This window comes from Chiloscyllium plagiosum, chromosome 6, assembly GCF_004010195.1.
Source record: "Chiloscyllium plagiosum isolate BGI_BamShark_2017 chromosome 6, ASM401019v2, whole genome shotgun sequence".
In the NCBI taxonomy this organism is placed as follows: Eukaryota; Metazoa; Chordata; class Chondrichthyes; order Orectolobiformes; family Hemiscylliidae; genus Chiloscyllium; species Chiloscyllium plagiosum.
The window spans coordinates 14,738,918-14,758,344 of NC_057715.1; the positions used below are offsets into that span (position 1 = coordinate 14,738,918).

The window sequence follows — 19,427 nt, forward strand, 5'->3', positions numbered from 1 at the left end:
GAATGATGATAAAAGTAGGCTGGGACTTTTTTCATTGGAATGTAGGTGGTTGAGAGGTAACCTTATAGCAGTTTATAAAGTCATGAGGGGCATAGATAAGGTGAAGAGCAAGGGTCTTTTCCCTAGGGTGGGGGATTTCAAAGCTATGGGGCATATTTTTAAGACGGGAGGAGAAAGTTTTAAAAAGGACATGAAGGGCAACTTTGTGGTTTGTATGTGGATTGAATTGCCAGAAGAAGTGGTGGATACAGGTACAATTACAACATTTAAAAGACATTTGGATAAGTAAGTGAATAGGAAAAGTTTGAAGGGATATGGACCAAATGCAGGAAAGTGGGACTAGTTTAGTTTGGGAACATGGTTGGCATGGACTGAAGGGTCTGTTTCCATACTGTATAAATGAAAGAAGTTAAGATAATCTTAATACAAAGAAAGCAAGCTATTTTATATGTATTGAAAGAAAGACAACTTTATTAAAATACAAAAGGTAATCACAAATTTGTAATTGAGCCTTAACAGCTCCTTAAACTGGTACAGTTTCCCTTTGGTACGTACATCACCAAGTCTCCAGATAACCATACATTGAGTGTATCCACCCCCCCACCACTCCATGTCCCTTCCTTGTGGTTGTGGAGACTATCATCAATGTCCCTTCGTGGTTGTGGAGACTACCCTGGCAGTAGCATTGAATGCTGGATGCTGTGCTTTGTTCACATCCACAAATGGCTTAATTCCAGCCTTGCAAGGTTTGACACCATCCAGAACAAAGCAGGCCATCTATTTGGCAACACATCCATAAATATCCACTCCCTCCACCACCGATGTAGTGTATATTATGTACAAGATACACGGAAAACTTTCTTAGACAGCACCTTCCAAGCAAGCAACTACCTCCATCTTGAAACACAAGGGCAGCAGATGCATGGAATACCACCACCTCCAAATTCTCCTTCAAGCCACTCACCGTGCTGACTTGGATACGTGTTGTTGTTCCTTCAGTATTGTGGGGTCTAAATCCTGGAATTCCTTCCCTTAGGACACTGTATATCTCCCTACAGCATATGGACTGTAATTGTTCAAGAAGGCAGCTCACCTTCACCTTCTCAACGGCAACCAGGGACAGGAAATAAATACTGGCCAGGCAGTCATGCCCATGCCCCACGAACTAATAAAAGGAAATCCAGTCTTTTTCAAAATAAGAGTACGATACCATCTCTCATTAAACAATGTTCCTGTGTGTTGTATAAGGTTTGCAGCCTCCAAAGACTTGGGCACATTACACATTCTTTTGATGGTGTTTTCCCACTTGCCATTGATTGTTATATTATTCATGTGAAATTTCATTTCCTGATACCATACATAAGTTGACCACTCCATGTGCAAAAGTATGGTGCTGGAAAGGCGCCGGTCAGGCAGCATCCGAGGAGCCTGGAGAATTGATGTTTTGAGCATAAGCTGTTCATCAGGAATGAGGCAAATGACCTAAGGATGTTGAGAGATAAATGGAAGGGGGTGGGGCTAGGGTGTTAGGTAGCTGGGAATGCAATGGGTAGATGAAGATGGGAATGAAGGTAATAGGTTAGAGAGGAGGGTGGAGCAGATAGGTGGGAAGGAAGATGGACAGGTAGGACAATTCAAGAGGATGGTGCCGAGTTGGAAGGTTGGATCTGGGATAAGGTGGGTAGAAGGGAAAGAAGGAAACTGGTGCAATCCACATTAATCCCAAGGTAGATGATGAGGCATACTTCCTCCAGGAGTCAGGTGCTTAGGGATTGGCGGTGCAGGGGGCCCAGGACCTGCATGTCCTTGGTGGAGTGGGAAGGGGAGTTAAAGAATTCGGACACATGGCGGTGGGGTTGGTTGGTTTCGGTATCCCAGAGATGTTTTCTGAAACTATCTGCAAGTAAGTGTCCTGTCTCCCCACTGTAGAGGAAACCACAATGGGAGCACCTAAGACAGTAGATGACGTGTGTGGAAGTACAGGTGAATCTCTGTCAGATGTGGAAGGATCCTTTGGGGCCTAGGAAGGATGGGGGGGGGGGGGGGGGGGAAAGCTGTAGGCGCAGGTTTTGCACTTCTTGCGGTGGCAGAGGAAGGTGCCAGGAGTGGAAGGTGGGTTGGTTGGGATTGTGGACCTAACAAGGAAGTCAGGGAAAACCCACAATTTTCCCTCCCATGCAGTCAACAATACCCTTTGGCGTATCTCCTCCAGTTCCTGCACCTCCATCTGTGAACCCCACCCCCCAATTGCAACAAGGACAGAACCTCCCTGGTCAACACCTTCCATCCCACCAACATCGGATACATCACATCATCCTCTGCCATTTCTGCCACCTACAAACAGACCCCACCAGCAGAGATATATTTTCCTCCCACCCCTATCTGCGTTCTGGAGGGACCATTCCTTCTGCGACTCCCTTGTTAGGTCCATACCCACCACTAACCCACTCTCCACCACCGGCTCCTTCCCCTGCCGCTGCAGGAATTGCAAAACCTGTGCCCAGACCACCCCCCTCACATCCGTCCAAGGCCCAAAAGGTTCCTTCTACATCTGACAGAGATTCACCTGTGTTCAACACATGTCATCTACTGTGTCCATTGCTCCCGATGTGATCTATACATCGAAGAGACAGGATGCTTACTTGCGGATCATTTCAGAGAACGTCTCTGAGACACCCAAACCAAACAACCCCACTGCCCTGTGGCTGAATACTTTAACTCCCCCTCCCACTTCACCAAGGACATGCAGGTCCTGCGCCACCTCCACCGCCAAACCCTAACCACCTGACGCTTGGAGGAAGAACACCTCATCTTCTGCCTTTGATTCCATGTGGTTGGAGGGTCCGACATGAATTTCACCAGTTTCCTCATTCTCCACCCCCCCCCCCCCACACCTTATCCCAGATCCAACCTTCCAACCCTGCACCGCCCTGTTGAACAGTCCTACCTGACCATCTTCCTTCCCACCTATCTGCTCCCCCTCCCCTCTGACCTATTATCTACACCCTTACCTTCATCTACCTCTCATATTCCCAGCTGCCTAAGCCCCCAGCCCCATCCCACTTCCATTTATCTCTCAGCCTCCTTAGACCACTCATTCATTCCTGATGAAGAACTTACGCTCGAAACATCAATTCTCCTCCTCCTCGGATGCTGCCTGACTGACTGTGCTTTTCCAGTACCACACTTTTCGACTCTGAAATGCCAGCATATGCAGTCCTCACTTTCTTCCACTCCCACTGCAAGCCTATTCATTGTACTAGCTTGTAGTTCAAGGGCCATCAAGTACAGTAAGAATAGATCTGCATTAGGCAATAGAAAACAACTTAGCCACAAATGGGAAAATAATTCAGACAAAGTAATAACTGCGAAGATGCAGTTATTTAGGATCGTGTTAAGTTCCCTGGTAATAGCAATTTTAAAAAACCTCAAAGAACTGTGGCTGCTGGAAATCAGAAACAAAAGCAGAAATTGTGGAAAAACGCAGCAGGTCAGGCAGCATCTGTGGAGAGAAAACTTTGGATCCAGTGATCCTTCTTCAGAAATACTATTAATTCAGTATTTACAAATCAACTTTTGAAAATACAGGTTTCCTTAAAATCAAAAGCATAGCAGAAATAAAATATCAAAGCATAAAATTTCAAAAATTAGTGCTTGTAGGCTATGGACTGACACAGTTCAGAGAAACAATCTGTGTCTAATTCTATGAATGACTAGTCACCTGTAACCCAAGGCTAAAGTATGTTGACTTCACTCTTGGACTTTGCATTGACCTACCAATAACATTTCCAGTATACTGGAGGCAAAGTTGAGATGAGAGTCAATCTCCTAATGAAACCAGAAAGTATCAACTGGAGCACAACAGCCAGATTACACATTGTGTCAGCTGAAGCCGTTGGATCACCTCAGCTTGAACTGTAACTGCTTTACCATCCATACAAATAGTTCAAACAAAAATGCTCTGACTAAACAAGAATCTATCACTCTTGAGTTTTCAAAATTTCCAGCTGAGTTGCTGTTTCAACAGTCTCTTCAGGAATCTCTTCCTGTTATAGGGAGAATCCTGTGATCTTGGAGGGAATTTCATCCTGATGGAAAGTATTTACATCACTAAATTGCATAAGAATCTAAATGAAAATGGGGAAGAACAGAGTGGGAATGCTTAGTTAAATAGAAACTTAATTCTGTTTGTGTGAGCATTAGCACAGGCCCTTGCTAACTTTGCCAGTCTTCTCTTGACCCTTTTAATATTGAAAGCAGGGATATCCCAGATTGTGCTACAACATACCAGGTGTACTGCATGTTTTGTTCTTTTAGCGTCAGATCCTGGCTAATGCCAGCTGCTTGGGTGGAAGTTGGGATGTCGGTGCTGCGAACTTCCAACCCCCACCATTCACATGTTAACAAACACATACATGTGTTACCACTGTGTCTCCCAAATATCTCTGAAAAGTCAAGACAGCATGGGTAGAACGCCTGTCCTGCCATGACTCTGAACTCCTCCTTTTGTATGCTTTCATAGATACGTAGAAACTATGAGTAGAAACTAGGAGTAGGCCTTTGACCTGCTCTGCAATTTAATATGATTGTGGCTGATTCTCTTATCTCAGTGCCACATTCCCACGTTCTACCCAAACCCCTTGATAACTTAAAATCTTAGAAAAAAATCTTTTTTATTTGACATGTTTAATAACTTGGTCTCCATTCCTTCAGAGAAGTCTACAACTTCCGGACCATTTCAGCAATAAAGACTTCTTGTCTCAGGATACCGGTATACCATTTAAAACTAAGATTGTGACTCCCTAAAATTATAAACAACTAATGAAAGTATCTTTCCTGCATCTACTCTGTTCAGCCCTGTTAGAACTTTGAGTGCTTAAATATGATCCCCTCTCATCCATCTAAACACTAGTGAATACATGTCCAGTCGGACCAATCTCTCCTGTTGTCCCCGGTATTAGTCTAGTGAACCTCTGCTACACTTGCCTCAATAGCAATTGTATCCTTTCTTTGGTAGGTATCAAAACTGGTCTCGCCAAGACTTTGTATAAGTACAATAAGAATCCCTACTTCTGCACTACTATATTTCTGGTCTCTTATGCACTCTCATTTTAATTATTCAGAGTGGTGCTTCTAGCTGCCTGGGCCTTAAGTTCTGGAATTCCTTCTCTGAACCTCTTCATCCCTCTCTCACTCTTTAAGGTTCTCCTTACAGTCTACTTCTTTGATCAAGCTATTCATCATATGCTTTCATAACACCTTAAGTGGTTTGGTGTCAAATTTTGTTTCATAACACTCGTATGAAATGTCTCGGGATGTTATATTGAAGACAAGTTGTTGCTATTCAGTAAGGTTTTTCACTTTTAATAATTCACCCATTTTTAATATCACACTTTCCTCTGATGTGTTCCTATACATCAGCCTGTGTGAAAAATGCTATGTGAATATAAATTGTTGGCTTCAAATGGTCAAATCATCATGACAGGAGTTGTGTAACTCTTAGACGAATGGAGGAAAGGTGTTAATGCATTCTTGCTGGTATCAGTGAATGAATATTTTAGTGCAGCCAAGCCACATACCATGTGTGTCAGAATATTTCATTCATTATCTTTCAAGCTTTACTATTAGAACTAAAATATTATGGAACAAAAATAGTAAGCTTTAAAACAATTGGTACCTCACTGAGCTAACTTAAAAGGTGTTTAGTTCTGTGTATGAAATGATCCTACCATATTTGATAGTAGGTTTCTTTGAATGTGTATATAATCTTTACTTTGAATGGGCCTTGGGGGCCAAGGCAAATTGAGGCAAGAGCCAGGCCATGCTCTTTGGAAACTGGGCTGACCAATCCTCTATCCTCTTCACCATCAGGAGAGACCACTTGAAAGTGCTGGATATTTGGTTCGGAGGAGGTGGGGCGTGTGCCAGGTCTTGGGAGGAGCGGGTCACTATAGTGAGGCAGAAAGTGGGCAGATAGGAGCACCGGCCACTCTCCATGGTGGGTAAAAACCTGGTAATCAGCTTGAGGTACTCTGAGTGTTGTTATACGTGGCACAGGTCTGGCCTGATATAAATACATACAGCCTTACCAGTCTGAAAACGACCCATCTCGTCTGGTCTCGGAAGCTAAGTAGACTCAGGCCTGGTTAGTACTTGAATGGGAGACCGCCTGGGAATACCAGGTGCAGTAGGGTGGGCGGCACAGTGGCACAGTGTTTAGCACTGCTGCCTCACACCGCCAGAGACCTGGCTTCAATTCCTGCCTCAGGCGACTGACTGTGGAGTTTGTACATTCTCCCCGTGGGTTTCCTCCAGGTGCTCCGGTTTCCTCCCACAGTCCAAAAATGTTCAGGTTAGGTAAATTGCCCGTAATGTTAGGTGAAGGGGTAAATGTAGGGGAATGGCTTTGGGTGGGTTGTGCTTCGGCGGGTCGGTGTGGACTTGTTTCCACACTAAGTCATCTAATCTAATCTAATCTAATATTGAATCCCTATACTGTGGAAACAGGCCCTTCAGCCCAATAAGGAGAAAGTGAGGTCTGCAGACGCTGGAGATCAAAGCTGAAACTTTATTGCTGGAACAGCTCAGCAGGTCAGACAGCATCTAGGGAAAAGGAGATTCGACGTTTCGGGCACATGCCCTTCCTCAGGAAACTGATTCCTGAGGAAGGGCATGTGCCCGAAACGTCGAATCTCCTGAGCTGTTCCAGCAATAAAGTTTCAGCCTTCAGCCCAATAAGTCCACATTGACACTCCGAGGAGTAACTCACCCAGAACCATTTCCCTACTGCTCTTCATTTACTCCAGACTAATACACCTAACCTATTCATCCTTGAACATTATAGGCAATTTGCTTAACCTGCACATCTTTGGGTTGAGGGAGGAAACCGGAGCACCCAGAGAAAACCCATACAGACATTGGGAGAATGTGCAAATTCCACACAAAGTTGCCCAAGGTGGGAATTGAACCTGGGTCCCTGGCACTGTGAGGCAACAGTGTTAACCACTGAGCCACCATGCCGCCCCTGCTATTCCTGAACCTGCAGTCACCCGGGCCATCTTCGACTTCATATGGAGATCGATAATGGACGTATCTGAAGGGACACAACGTATAAAGATCTAGACAAAGGGGGAACAAACACCCAACGCTACTCTCACCCTAATGGCCACCTTTATGTGTGACCTCATTAAGCTGTATGTGGATCCCCGGTATGGAGACACCAAGTGTCATGACTTACTGAGGTTCTACCTGTCTCCGGTGTTGCAAAGGATGGTCCTGGCCTCGCTGCCGCAGAACGCTCCATATGGTTGGACTATTTTGTATCACCATCCTTCATAGAGAAACTTGTGAAGAAAAACGTGTTTGAGCACAAGTCCATCAGAAAATGGTCAACACGTAATGTCCTTGAGACCCTGCAGGAAAAGGGCGGATCCTGTCGAACGGTTCCCTGAGCAGACTATCAAAATTATTTAGCAGAATGCCTCATCGCCAGAACTTTCAAACAAGTTGGCTGGTGGTGAGACGGGCTCTGCCTGCGAGATCCTTAATGCATGCCCAGACTCTCTGAGCCACCGCACACTGCCCTCAAAGCGGTTGTGGGGGGATGAGTGTCTCGCACCTCCTTCTAGAATGTGCCTCTGCGAATGGAGTCTGGAGAGGAATGCAATGGAGTTTGTCCTGAGCAGATCCGTGACATGAGAAGCTGTGCTCTACGGTCAGTTCCCTGGGATGCACACCGAGATGAACTTCAACTGTGCCAGGAGGACCATCAACTCGATGAAAGATGCTCTTTGGTCTTCCTGAAACTGGCTGGTCTTCCAGTTGAAGAAGTTGACTCCAACTGAGTGTTGCACACTGGCACAGTCCAAGGTCCAGGGCTATGTGCTGAGGGACGCCTTGAAACTTGGGGCAGCGGGGCTCCATTCAGTAATTGGGCCCTGCTGAGGCCTCAGCTCAATGCCAAGAGGGTTCGCTGTAAGCATAGAAATTTGTGAACATCAACAACTCAATTTGAAGGTAAAAACAGTATACAAGTTGTTAGCACTGCTGCCTCACAGTGCCAGAGACCCGGGTTCAATTCTCGCCTCAGGCAACTCTTTGTGTGGAGTTTGCACATTCTCCCCGTGTCTGCGTGGGTTTCCTCCGGTTTCCTCCCACAATCCAAAAAAACGTGCAGGTTAGGTGAATTGGCCATGCTAAATTGCCCGTAGTTGTTAGGTGAAGGGGTAAATGTAGGGGAATGGGTCTGGGTGGGTTGTGCTTCGGCGGATCGGTGTGGACTTGTTGGGCTGAAGGGCCTGGTTCCACACTATAAGTAATCTAATCTAATCTAATCTGAACAGCTTCACCAAAGTTTTAAGTACCAAAGATTTCTGATATATTTTTGAAATTAAAATAAATCTTTAGAAACTGTCTAAGAAAAGTCCTTGTAAATGCTAGACCTGAGTCAGCTCCATTTGTTAACTTGGTCTTGGACAGTAATATCTTGATGTTAATGCTTGGATGTTTTTGCAGTGAGACATGTCAGATGCCAGACAAGGAATATGCATGTTGGATAGTTCACCGATCCTAGTAAGATAGCATGTGGTTTGTTTTGGTAGCTTTGCTGATGTAAATGTTATTTTACATTTGGGATATGCAATTGAAGACAAATTCTTCTCTCCTCCTTATCATCCTGTGTACATTGTTTTGTGACCTCTTTTTCCAAGTTAACGCAGTGAGTGGGTTACCTCCCAACCCCCACCCTATGTCTTTTGTTATCAGACTACAGTGTAATGTTTGAAAGTCTCTTGAGTTGACTCTGCTTTGTAATTTCCTGTCTCCTTGTTGTGGAGCAATATTTCTAGACCAGATATGTTCCCAGCAACTCAACAAAAATGAGTTCTGAAGACGAGTCATACTGGACTCCGAAAGTTAACTGTTTCTCTCTCCACAGATGCAACCAGATATGCTGAGTTTCATAAACATTCTGTGTGTTTGTTTTAATTAAATTGAGACCCTGTTCTCTTCTTGATTTACATCTTGAAACCAATCCACAATGGAGTAGAGTGTAAGTTAGTTGTGTGGCAGGATCATGCATACCCAGCAAATGCATAAACATTTGGATAAACGGCAGGTAATGAATCAGATAGGATTCCTGTGAAGTACAATAATCCTTTGAATTGACAGGGTGTATTCTTGTAATAAATGCATGTACATTTAGTGTATATGGCGTAGTTTCGTCCTAGTTTATATTTATATTGTGTTACGATGCAGAGGTCAAACCCCTCTGTTGATTAAAATCAAACATCCAGAAAAGCTTGCCTTTCCTTGTAATCTATTAAAATGTGAGTGAGTGACAGAGAACTCCTAATTTCCACTACTTAAAGAAAAATAACATATTTTTCCTAACAGAACAAAACTATTAACAAATTGAACACCCTTCCCCCTACATGAACACAATCCTATTAACATGCTGTTCCAATAACACAATTATTAAACATTACATTAACTTAAGCTCAAGTCAACACAGTCTCTGTCTTCTCCGCTGTCTTCAGTCTCCCTGGGTCATCATCTTTCTTTTTACTGAGATTGTTTTACAGGAAAAGGTACTTTTTGATTATAGAGTGTTTTCTAATTTCTTTGAGAACAGGATTTTTGATGGGCAATTAGCTCTCCAGCTCAATGGGAGTTGCTGTGCTATTAGGTGGCAGTTGCTCTAAGCAGTTTTCAAAATGCCTGCATTTTTATATCCTCCAACATCATATCCTCTCATTGGTCTGATGTTGTCAAAACAATAAATTCAAACTCAATTGAGTTTTAGTATACTGGTCATAATTAAATTAATTGGTTAAATTTGAATTGTTGTCAAAACAGCAACCAAAACTCAGGTATCCATTTAACAGCCAATTGTTAGGTGTATCTGTTTTTTGGAACAATCCGTCTCCCAACTATTCTATTCAGACAACTGAGCCTGCACTTCAAATTCACTCCAAAATTCAGAAAACACTCTATTTTAAAGTGAACAAGCATTCATTCAACTTCGTAACATTTGCCACTAATGATGTAAAAGGTGACTAGTTTAACTTAATTAATTGCACCAGTGTCAGCCTTGACTTGTTGCTAATATTCCCCTCTGAGTCTGGCCATGGATTCAAACCCCATTTGACAGAACTGAATTCATAATCCAGACCAATATTTTTAGTGCAGCACATGATAAGACATTAATCCAAGGCTTTCTCTTTAAAAGATCCCATGATAATCTCCAAAGAAGAGCAGGTGAAGTAGGAAATCCCTTGCCAGCTGTTTCTAACTATGTAAATTGATCTTTGGCAATTATTAGTACATTCTAATCCCAAGAATAAAAAAAATTGTGGAACTAAATTCACAATTTTGCTAGTTTGAGTTGTAGAGGAAAGTTGTAGTCATTCATTCAGGGAAAAATGTTCCAAATGTCATGACTCAGGATAACATGCTGGAAATCAAGTTCTGCTATTTCCAGATTTGTCACAAAGTTAGAGATGGGTACACAATATTTCTCAATTTACCTGATTTTTGACCCAGGTTGATAGCACTGACCAGGTTTCTGTACTGATACTATATATTACAAGTAGGCTGTAGCTACGGTAAACAGTTATAAACCATTGGCAAATAATGCTACTAATTAAAAATTTAAACCCTTTATTAACTCCCCCTTACACACAGACAGGACAAAAAAACACATGGAAGGAGTGAGAGTGGAAAAATCTGGAAAGACAGTTTGGTAGTCTTCGTCCACAAATTCTGTTGAGCTGATACCTACTCATACTTTGCCCGAGCACTTCCACTGGTTTGCAAGAGACACAGGGTGGCTAGTTCACTTGTAAAATGTATCTCATTCATCAATTAAAAGGTCTAGCTACAGCAACTACTGAAAAAAAATTAACTGAATTATTTTCAGGTATAAAATGAATTTTGACTGCACAGTACATGAGACAGTGCCTGGGTTGGTGGAGATCAAAATCCTCTCTGTTTCCCGCTCCAACCTGTTCAGTAACCTGGGAACCAATCTTACAGTGAGCAAACAAAAGACCCTTGTCATCACAAACTGGTCTCTATTCTAGAAAAACATTTCCTGGTGTCACATGGGAATTTCAGTGGGCATCTTGTTTTAGACGATAATAAAGTGCTGGTAGTGATTCGAATTATAAAATTGTCCTACTCCTTGATGCAGCCCTACTGTCACATTTAATGTGAGTCATGACCAAGCAAATGCTTTATTTGTACTCCAAGAATTACGCGTAATAGCAACATCCACGTTGATTGGCAGCCAGATACTTGAACTAATCATAGAATCATAGAAATATAGAGCAGGGAAACAGACCCTTCAGTCCAAACTGTCCATGCTGACCAGATATCCCAACCCAATCTAGTCCCACCTGCCAGCATCCAGCACAAATCCCTCTAAATCCTTCCCATTCATATACCCATCCAAATGCCTTTTGCCTCCACCACTTCCTGTGGCAGCTCATTCCATACACATACTGTCCTCTGCATGAAAAAGCTGCCCCTTAGGTCTCTTTTATATCTTTCCCCTCTAACCCTAAACCCATGCCCTCTAGTTCTGGACTCCCCCACCCCTATCCATACCCCTCATAATTTTGTAAACCTCTATAAGGTCACTTCTCAGCCTCCGACGCTCCAGGGAAAACAGCCCCAGCCTGTTCAGCCTCTCCCTATAGCTCAAATCCTCCAACCTTGGCAACATTCTTGTAAATCTTTTCTGAACCTTTTCAAGTTTCACAACATCTTTCTGATAGGAAGGAGACCAGAATTGCATGCAATATTCCAACAGTGGCCTAAACCAATGTCCTATACAGCCGCAACATCACCTCCCAACTCCTATACTCAATACTCTGACCAAAGGAGGAAAGCATACCAAACGTGTTCTTCACTATCCTATTTACCTGCGACTCTACTTTCAAGGACCTATGAACCTGAACTGCAAAGTCTCTTTGTTCATAATGTATATGTTATTGGTATGGGAACAATGTTAATGTTCACAGTTCTTTAGCTGGTACCTCGAGATCCCTAACTTCACAATGTGCAGGACATGGAAGTGAAATTTTGGGTCAGCTCCTGAAAATGGCCCATATTAATGCATCATAGCTACCCATGTCACTTTGCTACTTTGTAGTAAATACAGAATATTATTCTTCAGTAACCGGTTGTTGCTATCCAACCAAGAAGACATTCTGCCTATAACATAAATGAGTAATGTGATAGATGAGTGTAGATTAGAGTGGTGCTGGAAAAGCACAGCAGGTCAGGCAGCAGGAGCAGGAAAATCGACGTTTTGGGCAAAAGCCCTTCATCAGGAATAGATGCAGGGTACCTGCAGAGTGGAGAGATAAATGAGAGGGGGGTGGGGGGTTGGAAGAAAGTCGGAAGAGAGTACAATAGGTGAGTGGGGGTGGGGATGAAGGTGATAGGTCAGAGAGGAGGGTGGAGTGGATAGGTGGAAAGGAAGATAGGCAGGTAGGACAGGTCATGGGGACAGTGCTGAGCTGGAAGGTTGGAACTGGGGTGAGGTGGGGGAAGGGGAAATGAGGAAACTGGTGAAGTTCACATTGATGCCCTGGGGTTTAAGTGTTCTGAGGCGGAAGATGAGGCAATCTTCCTCCAGGCTTCGGGTGGTGAGGGAGCGGTGGTGGAGGAGGCCCAGGACCTGCATGTCCTTGGCAGAATGGGAAGGGGAGTTGAAATGTTGGGACACAGGGTGGTGGGGTTGATTGGTGTGGGTGTCCTCGGACGCTGTCTGACCTGCTGTGCTTTTCTAGCACCACTCCAATCTAGACTCTGGTTTCCAGCATCTGCAGTCCTTGTTTTTATCAATGTGGTAGATGAGTTTCAGTGCTAGTGTGATGCCAAGTACGTAGACCATCTATCCTATTGGCTGATGAGCTATGTACATTTCTTTGTTTGCAGCAGGCAGCATTGTATTCTCAGGCAGGGCCCTGTTCTTCGTAAGCAGAAAATAATACCTCTACACATAGCCCTTCCTATGTAAAAGTAAAGAAGTAAAGGCAAAGTCGCCATTGTCTCACCAGATCATACGGTTGCTTTCTTATTAGAGAGAGACGATTGATGGTGGTTTAACCTGAGGGTCATTATGCCTCAGGAAAGGGGAAAGGATAAGAAGGAGAGTAATCTCAGCAGTGTGGGAATTGAACCCACACTGTTGGCATCACTCTGCATTACAAACTTGCCAACTGAGCTAATGGAGACAGACAATCCATGCTGCATCTCCATATTACATGAAAATGCAACATCTATTGCATGTCAGAAACTTGCACTGTTCCACACTTGAATTGCTTATTCTGATCTGTCGTTTTACACAGGAATCATGGGTATGATTCAAACCTTGATGATTTTGATGATTTCAGCGCTCGTGTGCCAAAACAGTGGTTAATGATTAAGTTTCCTCCTATAGAACTTGATATTCTTGTACTTGCAATTTCACTGTATACTGTACATTGCTGTGTCCTAAAATAGAGCTCCCCACTGTGAATCTCTCACACCCTTTGTCAACTTCTTTAAATAGTTAAGAGCTCTGCTCAAGGGTGAAACTGTCATTATCTAAACAACAGCTTTTATTTGTAGAAGTTCATTAACATAGTAAAATGTACCAGGGCATTTTGCAGGCAAAGTTAACAAACAAAATTTGACACATTAAATTGGGACATGCGATCAGTAACTCAATAAAAGAGGAAGATTTTAAGGAGCATCTTAAGGAATGTTCTCTCCTGACAATTTGGGTGGTACTTCTTTGCAGATGCCTTTTGATTTCATTGGTTATATGGAATATGAATATACACACATACTAATAGAAGCTGCACACCTTGTGCAGGAAACCCGGATGGCTATTCCATATGTTATTGATCAGTAAGTTCAGTTCATTTAGCATTGCCATCAACATGCACAAAAGTCCCTGTGGAATTTGATTTCTGACATGGTCTTGCATTTGAAAATCACATTGAAATATAAGTTTCACTGTTGGCCATGCAGGTTAATATCACTGTCCGTCTTATCTTCTGATGTCCTATGATTTTCACTAGAACTGTTCATAAATCTTTCCACTGCACAATTCAATTGCTAGTCTGTGGAAATTCATGGGCATTTCATCCATGCTGATATTGCTTGTATTTTTGCTGTTTTTAATGAAGAATTATTGAAACTGGTAATGTTGGCATCAAGACATTTTTGTCTTCTTTGAGCAATCTTGGTCATCTGATGCAACACCATACATATTTGTCCCATAAAGTGGGTACACCAATGACCTATACTTTGTTCTTGGGCTAACATTTCTATCCTAGGTCTGTTGTAAGTGTCAACAGCATAAAAAACAATCTTCCAACCCCCTTCAATTCTTCAGAAGAGTACCGAACTCAATAGATAAACTTTCTTCACAGATACTGCCTTACTCACTGAGTTTCTCCAGCACTTTTTGTATTTCAGTTCTCCAGTATCTGCAGTATTTTGCTTTTATTACAACTGCTTGTTCTGAAATTTTTGTTAAACTTAGGGTTTGGTTTGGCCAACTATAGTATGTATAAACATATTGAATTTCTAGTGATCATGTCGTAATTTTGAAACATGCTTCTCAAGAATTGACAAGTTTCTGATCTAAGAGATCTAAGCATGGAAAAAAAATCCTTTGGCCCATTGAGTCTGACCCGATCAAAATAAGCACCTACCTATTTCTAATCCCATCTTCTGACACTTGTCCTACAACCTTGTTTGCCTTGGCATCGCAAGTGCACATCTAAATACTTCTTAAGTGTTATAATGAGGGTTTCTGCCTCTACACTCTTCGAGATGGTGGGTTCCAGATTCCCACCACCATCTGGATGTAAGAAGATTTTTCTCTCATCTCCTTTAAACCTTCTACCCATTACTTTAAATCTCTGCTCCTGGTCATTGATTCCCTCCACTAAGGGTAAAAGTTCTTTCGTCTCCATATTACCCCAATCATATCCCTGTTAGTCTCCTCTGCTCCATTGAAAAAACCCCAGTCTTTCCAATCTCTCTTCATAGCTGAAACTCTCCTGTCCAGACAACAATGTAATAAATCTCCTCTGCACCCTCTCCACTGTAAACACATCTGTCCTAGAATACGGCTTCCAGGGTTCACATAGTATTTTAGTTGTGGCTAACTAATGTTTTATACCATTCCAGCATAACTGTCCTGCTTTTAAACTGTATGCCTCAGCTACTAAATGCAAGTATCCCATGTGTCTTCTTAACCATGTTATCTACCTGCCCCACTACCTTCAGGAGCCAGTGGATACGTTACACCAAAGTCTGTCTGATTATTGGTGCTTCGCACGGTCCTACCATTCATCATGTATTCCTTGCCTTGTTTGGACTGCCAAAATGTATCGCTTCATACTTAATCAGATTAAATTCCATTTGGCACTGATTGGTCCAATTGAAGGCTATCCTCCTCACTATTTACCACCTCACCAATGTTCGCATTGTACACAGATTTATTCATTAACCTTCCTACATTCAAGCGTAAATCATTTATATATAGCACGCACAGCAAAGGCTCCAATACTAATGCCTGTGGAGCCGTACTGGACACTGGCTTCCAGTCACAAAAGAACCTCCTGACCATCACCATCTGCTTCCTGCCACTCAGCCAATTCTGGATCTAAGCAGCCAAATTTCCTTGGCTAAGGGGGCCTGACCTTTATCCAAGTCTAGGCCTCAACATATTTTTAATACACATCTCGTAAATGGGATGAACTTATATACTGTGATCTATAACAATTAATGTTCCTTGAATATAATGGATGCATTGAAATAGGCTGCTCTTTTTATAAGGTTAATATCAAAGGGGAGCAATTTTACCAGTGACTTGAGGTGATTTACAACTTCTGAGGAATCTCTTTGTTGCCACAAGTTTCTGAGGGAGTTATACATCAATAATCTGCCATCATTCTGTCAGTAGTTTCTTGTCCATTGTGTTTGGGCTACAGGCTTTCAGGTTTGGTTTGGATAGGGGTAGATTTTGCCTCTAATGGCCAACTGCATCCAAAACCTAACTCAAACAATTGATTGTTTTATATTTGAGAATTTTAGTGGTGAATGCTTGAAGGTTATTTCACCGTAGGCAATATTGCATATATGTCTGACATCCTCAAACGTATCCAAATAGAGTTGCATTCTTTCTAATGGACTGACCTACTGAGATTTTATATTGGCATACATTAATATATATTTTTTAATCTATTACAGTCTAAAGCAGTGGAGGGGAGCCTACAGTCATAATGCCAGAAATTACAGAAAATCAGACACCTATGCATAGAACTCTCAGGCAAGTGTGGAGTAATTTTCAGAGACAACTTTTGATTGAACTTTTGATGGGTGCAGAGGATGTACTTAAATCTATCGATAATTAATAATGACCAGAACATTTCTTAATGCACTGATACTGATATATGCTGGATAGAACCCAGTCATGTACCTCTTTAAGGCCACCATCATCTTACAAGATGGCCTGACCCTGCACAGTGGAGAGCATGCTTACTTCCAACCTACTTTAATTCTACAATTCTTCTAAATTGTATTTAGAATTTGAATTGAATTTATTGTCATGTGTATCGAGGTACAGTGAAAAGCTTTGCCTTGTGAGCAATACACGCAGATCACAGAGTTAAGTAGCATAGATAAGTAAATAATAGGGAAACAGCGGCAAAAACAAAAACACAGATACAAGCAAATGTTAAGAGTTTGAGAGTCCATTCAGTATTCTAACAACAGTAGGGTAGAAACTGTTTCGAGACTGGCTGGTGTGTCTGTTCAGGCTTCTATACCTTCTCCCTGGTGATAGAGGTTGTAGAAAAGCATTGCCAGGGTGGGATGGATCTTTGAGAATGTTGCCTTGTTGTTGTGCCTTTGATGGAGCCCTGATGAAACCTTTAGACCCATTCTGGAATTAATCTGATTGATATTGATTGTCCCAGTCTTTTGGGACAGCTGATTTTGTATTGTGGCAGAAGCAAATTGATGCATAAATCGAAGCCCTGAGCCCTTGTTCAGTACTCCAGTGTACCTTCCAGTCAACATATATTTAGAACATAGAACAATACAGCGCAGAACAGGCCCTTTGGTCCTCGATGTTGCACTGACCTGTGAACTAATCTCAGCTCATCCCCCTACACTATCCCAAAATCATCCATGTGCTTATCTAAGGATTGTTTAAATCTCCCTAATGTGGCTGAGTTGACTACATTAGCAGGTAGGGCATTCCACGCCCTTACCACTCTCTGCGTAAAGAACCTGCCTCTGACATTTGTCTTAAATCTATCACCCCTCAATTTGTAGTTATGCCCTCTCGTACAAGCTGACACTATCATCCTAGGAAAAAGCCTTTCACTGTCTACCCTATCTAATCCTCTGATCATCTTATATGTTTCTATCAAATCCCCCCTTAGCCGCCTTCTTTCCAATGAGAACAGACCAAAGTCTCTCAGCCTCTCCTCATAAGACCTTCCCTCCAGACCAGGCAACATCCTGGTAAATCTCCCCTGCACCTTTTCCAATGCTTCCACATCCTTCCTGTAATGGGGCGACCATAACTATACACAATGTTCCAAGTGTGGCTGCACCAGCGTTTTGTATAGTTGCAGCATGATATTGCAGTTCCAGAACTCAATCCCTCTACCAATGAAACCTAACACACGATATGCCTTCTTAACAGCACTATCCACCTGGGTGGCAACTTTCAGGGATCTATGCACATGGACACCAAGATCCCTCTGCACATCCACACTACCAAGAATCTTTCCATTGACCCAGTACTCTGCCTTCCTGTTATTCTTCCCAAAGTGCATCACCTCACATTTAGCTGCATTGAACTCCATTTGCCACATCTCAGCCCAATTCTGCAGTTTATCCAAGTTCCCTGCAACCTGTAGCATTCTTCCAAATTGTCCACTACTTCACCGACTTTAGTGTCGTCTGCAAATTTATTAATCCATCCACCTATGCCTGCGTCTCAATCATTTATAAAAATGACAAACAGCAGTGGTCCCAAAACAGATCCTTGTGGCACACCACTAGTAACTGGACTACAGACTGAATATTTTCCTTCAACCACCACTCGCTGCCTTCTTTCAGAAAGCCAGTTTCTAATCCAAACTGCTAAATCACCCTCAATTGCATGCCTCTGCATTTTCTCCATTAGCCTACGATGTGGAACCTTATCAAAGGCTTCACTGAAGTCCATGTACACCATGTCAACTGCCCTACCCTCATCTACAAGCTTGGTCACCTTCTTCAAAAACTCAGTGAAGTTTGTGAGACACGACCTGTCCTTGACAAAACCATGTTGACTATCTGAAATGAAATTGTTGCTTGCTAGATGATTATAAATCTTATCTCTTATAATCCTTTCCAAAACTTTTCCTACAACAGAGGTAAGGCTCACTGGTCTATAATTACCTGGGTCATTTCTGCTGCCCTTCTTGAACAAGGGCACAACATTTGCCATCCTCCAGTCCTCAGGTACTAAACCTGTAGACAATGACGACTCAAATATCAAACCCAAAGGCTTTGCTGTCTCCTCCCTAGCTTCCCAGAGAATCCTCGGATAAATCTCATCCGGCCCAGGGGACTTGTCTACTTTCACTCCTTCTAGAATTGATAACACCTGTGTGTAACTAACCTCGATCCTTTCTAGTCTAATATCTCATACCTCATTCTTCGCCTCTACAATATTCTCATTTTCCTGAGTGAACACCAATGAGAAATGTTCATTTAGAACCTCTCCGATCTCTCCAGGTCCACACTCAACTTCCCACTTCTGTCTTTGACTGGCCTTATTCCTGTCCTAATCATCCTTTTTATTCCTCACATACCTATAGAAAGCTTTATGGTTCTCCTTTATTCTATTTGCTAAAGACTGCTCGTGTCCTCTCTTTACTCTTCACTCTCTCTTTAAATCCTTCCTAGCTGATCTGTAACTCTCCATCGCCTCATCTGTATCATCTTCCTTCATCAACACATAAGCCTTCTTCTTCTTCTTAATAAGAGATGCAATTTCTGTAGCAAATCACGGTTCCCTTACCTTATCACTTCCTCTCTGCCAGACAGGGACATACCTATCAAGGACACGCAATATCTGTTCCCTAAACCAGCTCCACATTTTGATTGTCTGCATCCCCTGCATTTTGCTACCCCATTCTATGCATCCTAATTCTTGCCTAATTACACTATAATCACCCTTGCCCCATCCATAACTCTTGACCTGTGGCATGTATCTATCCCTTTCCATCGCTAAACTAAACGTAACTGAATTATGGTCACTTTCTCCAAAGTGCTCACCTACAACTAAATCAAACACCTGGCCTGGTTCATTACCAAGCGCCAGATCCAGTGTGGCCTCCACTCTTATCACCCCT

The 19,427-nt window shown here is 42.6% G+C and overlaps 1 protein-coding gene and 1 pseudogene across 6 annotated transcripts in view; both read left to right on the top strand.

The window, feature by feature from the left end:
• Window positions 1-19,427, top strand: part of LOC122550483 (basic helix-loop-helix domain-containing protein USF3) — a 57,265-nt gene that overhangs the window by 10,180 nt on the left and 27,658 nt on the right. For all 6 annotated transcript variants that reach the window (XM_043691257.1, XM_043691259.1, XM_043691261.1 and 3 more), the window contains one exon: window positions 16,261-16,339. In XM_043691257.1, coding sequence (XP_043547192.1) covers window positions 16,293-16,339 — 47 coding nt within the window. In that variant the 5' untranslated portion in view covers window positions 16,261-16,292. The remainder of the gene's footprint in view (window positions 1-16,260; window positions 16,340-19,427) is intronic.
• On the top strand, window positions 6,076-6,194 carry LOC122551191 (annotated as a pseudogene).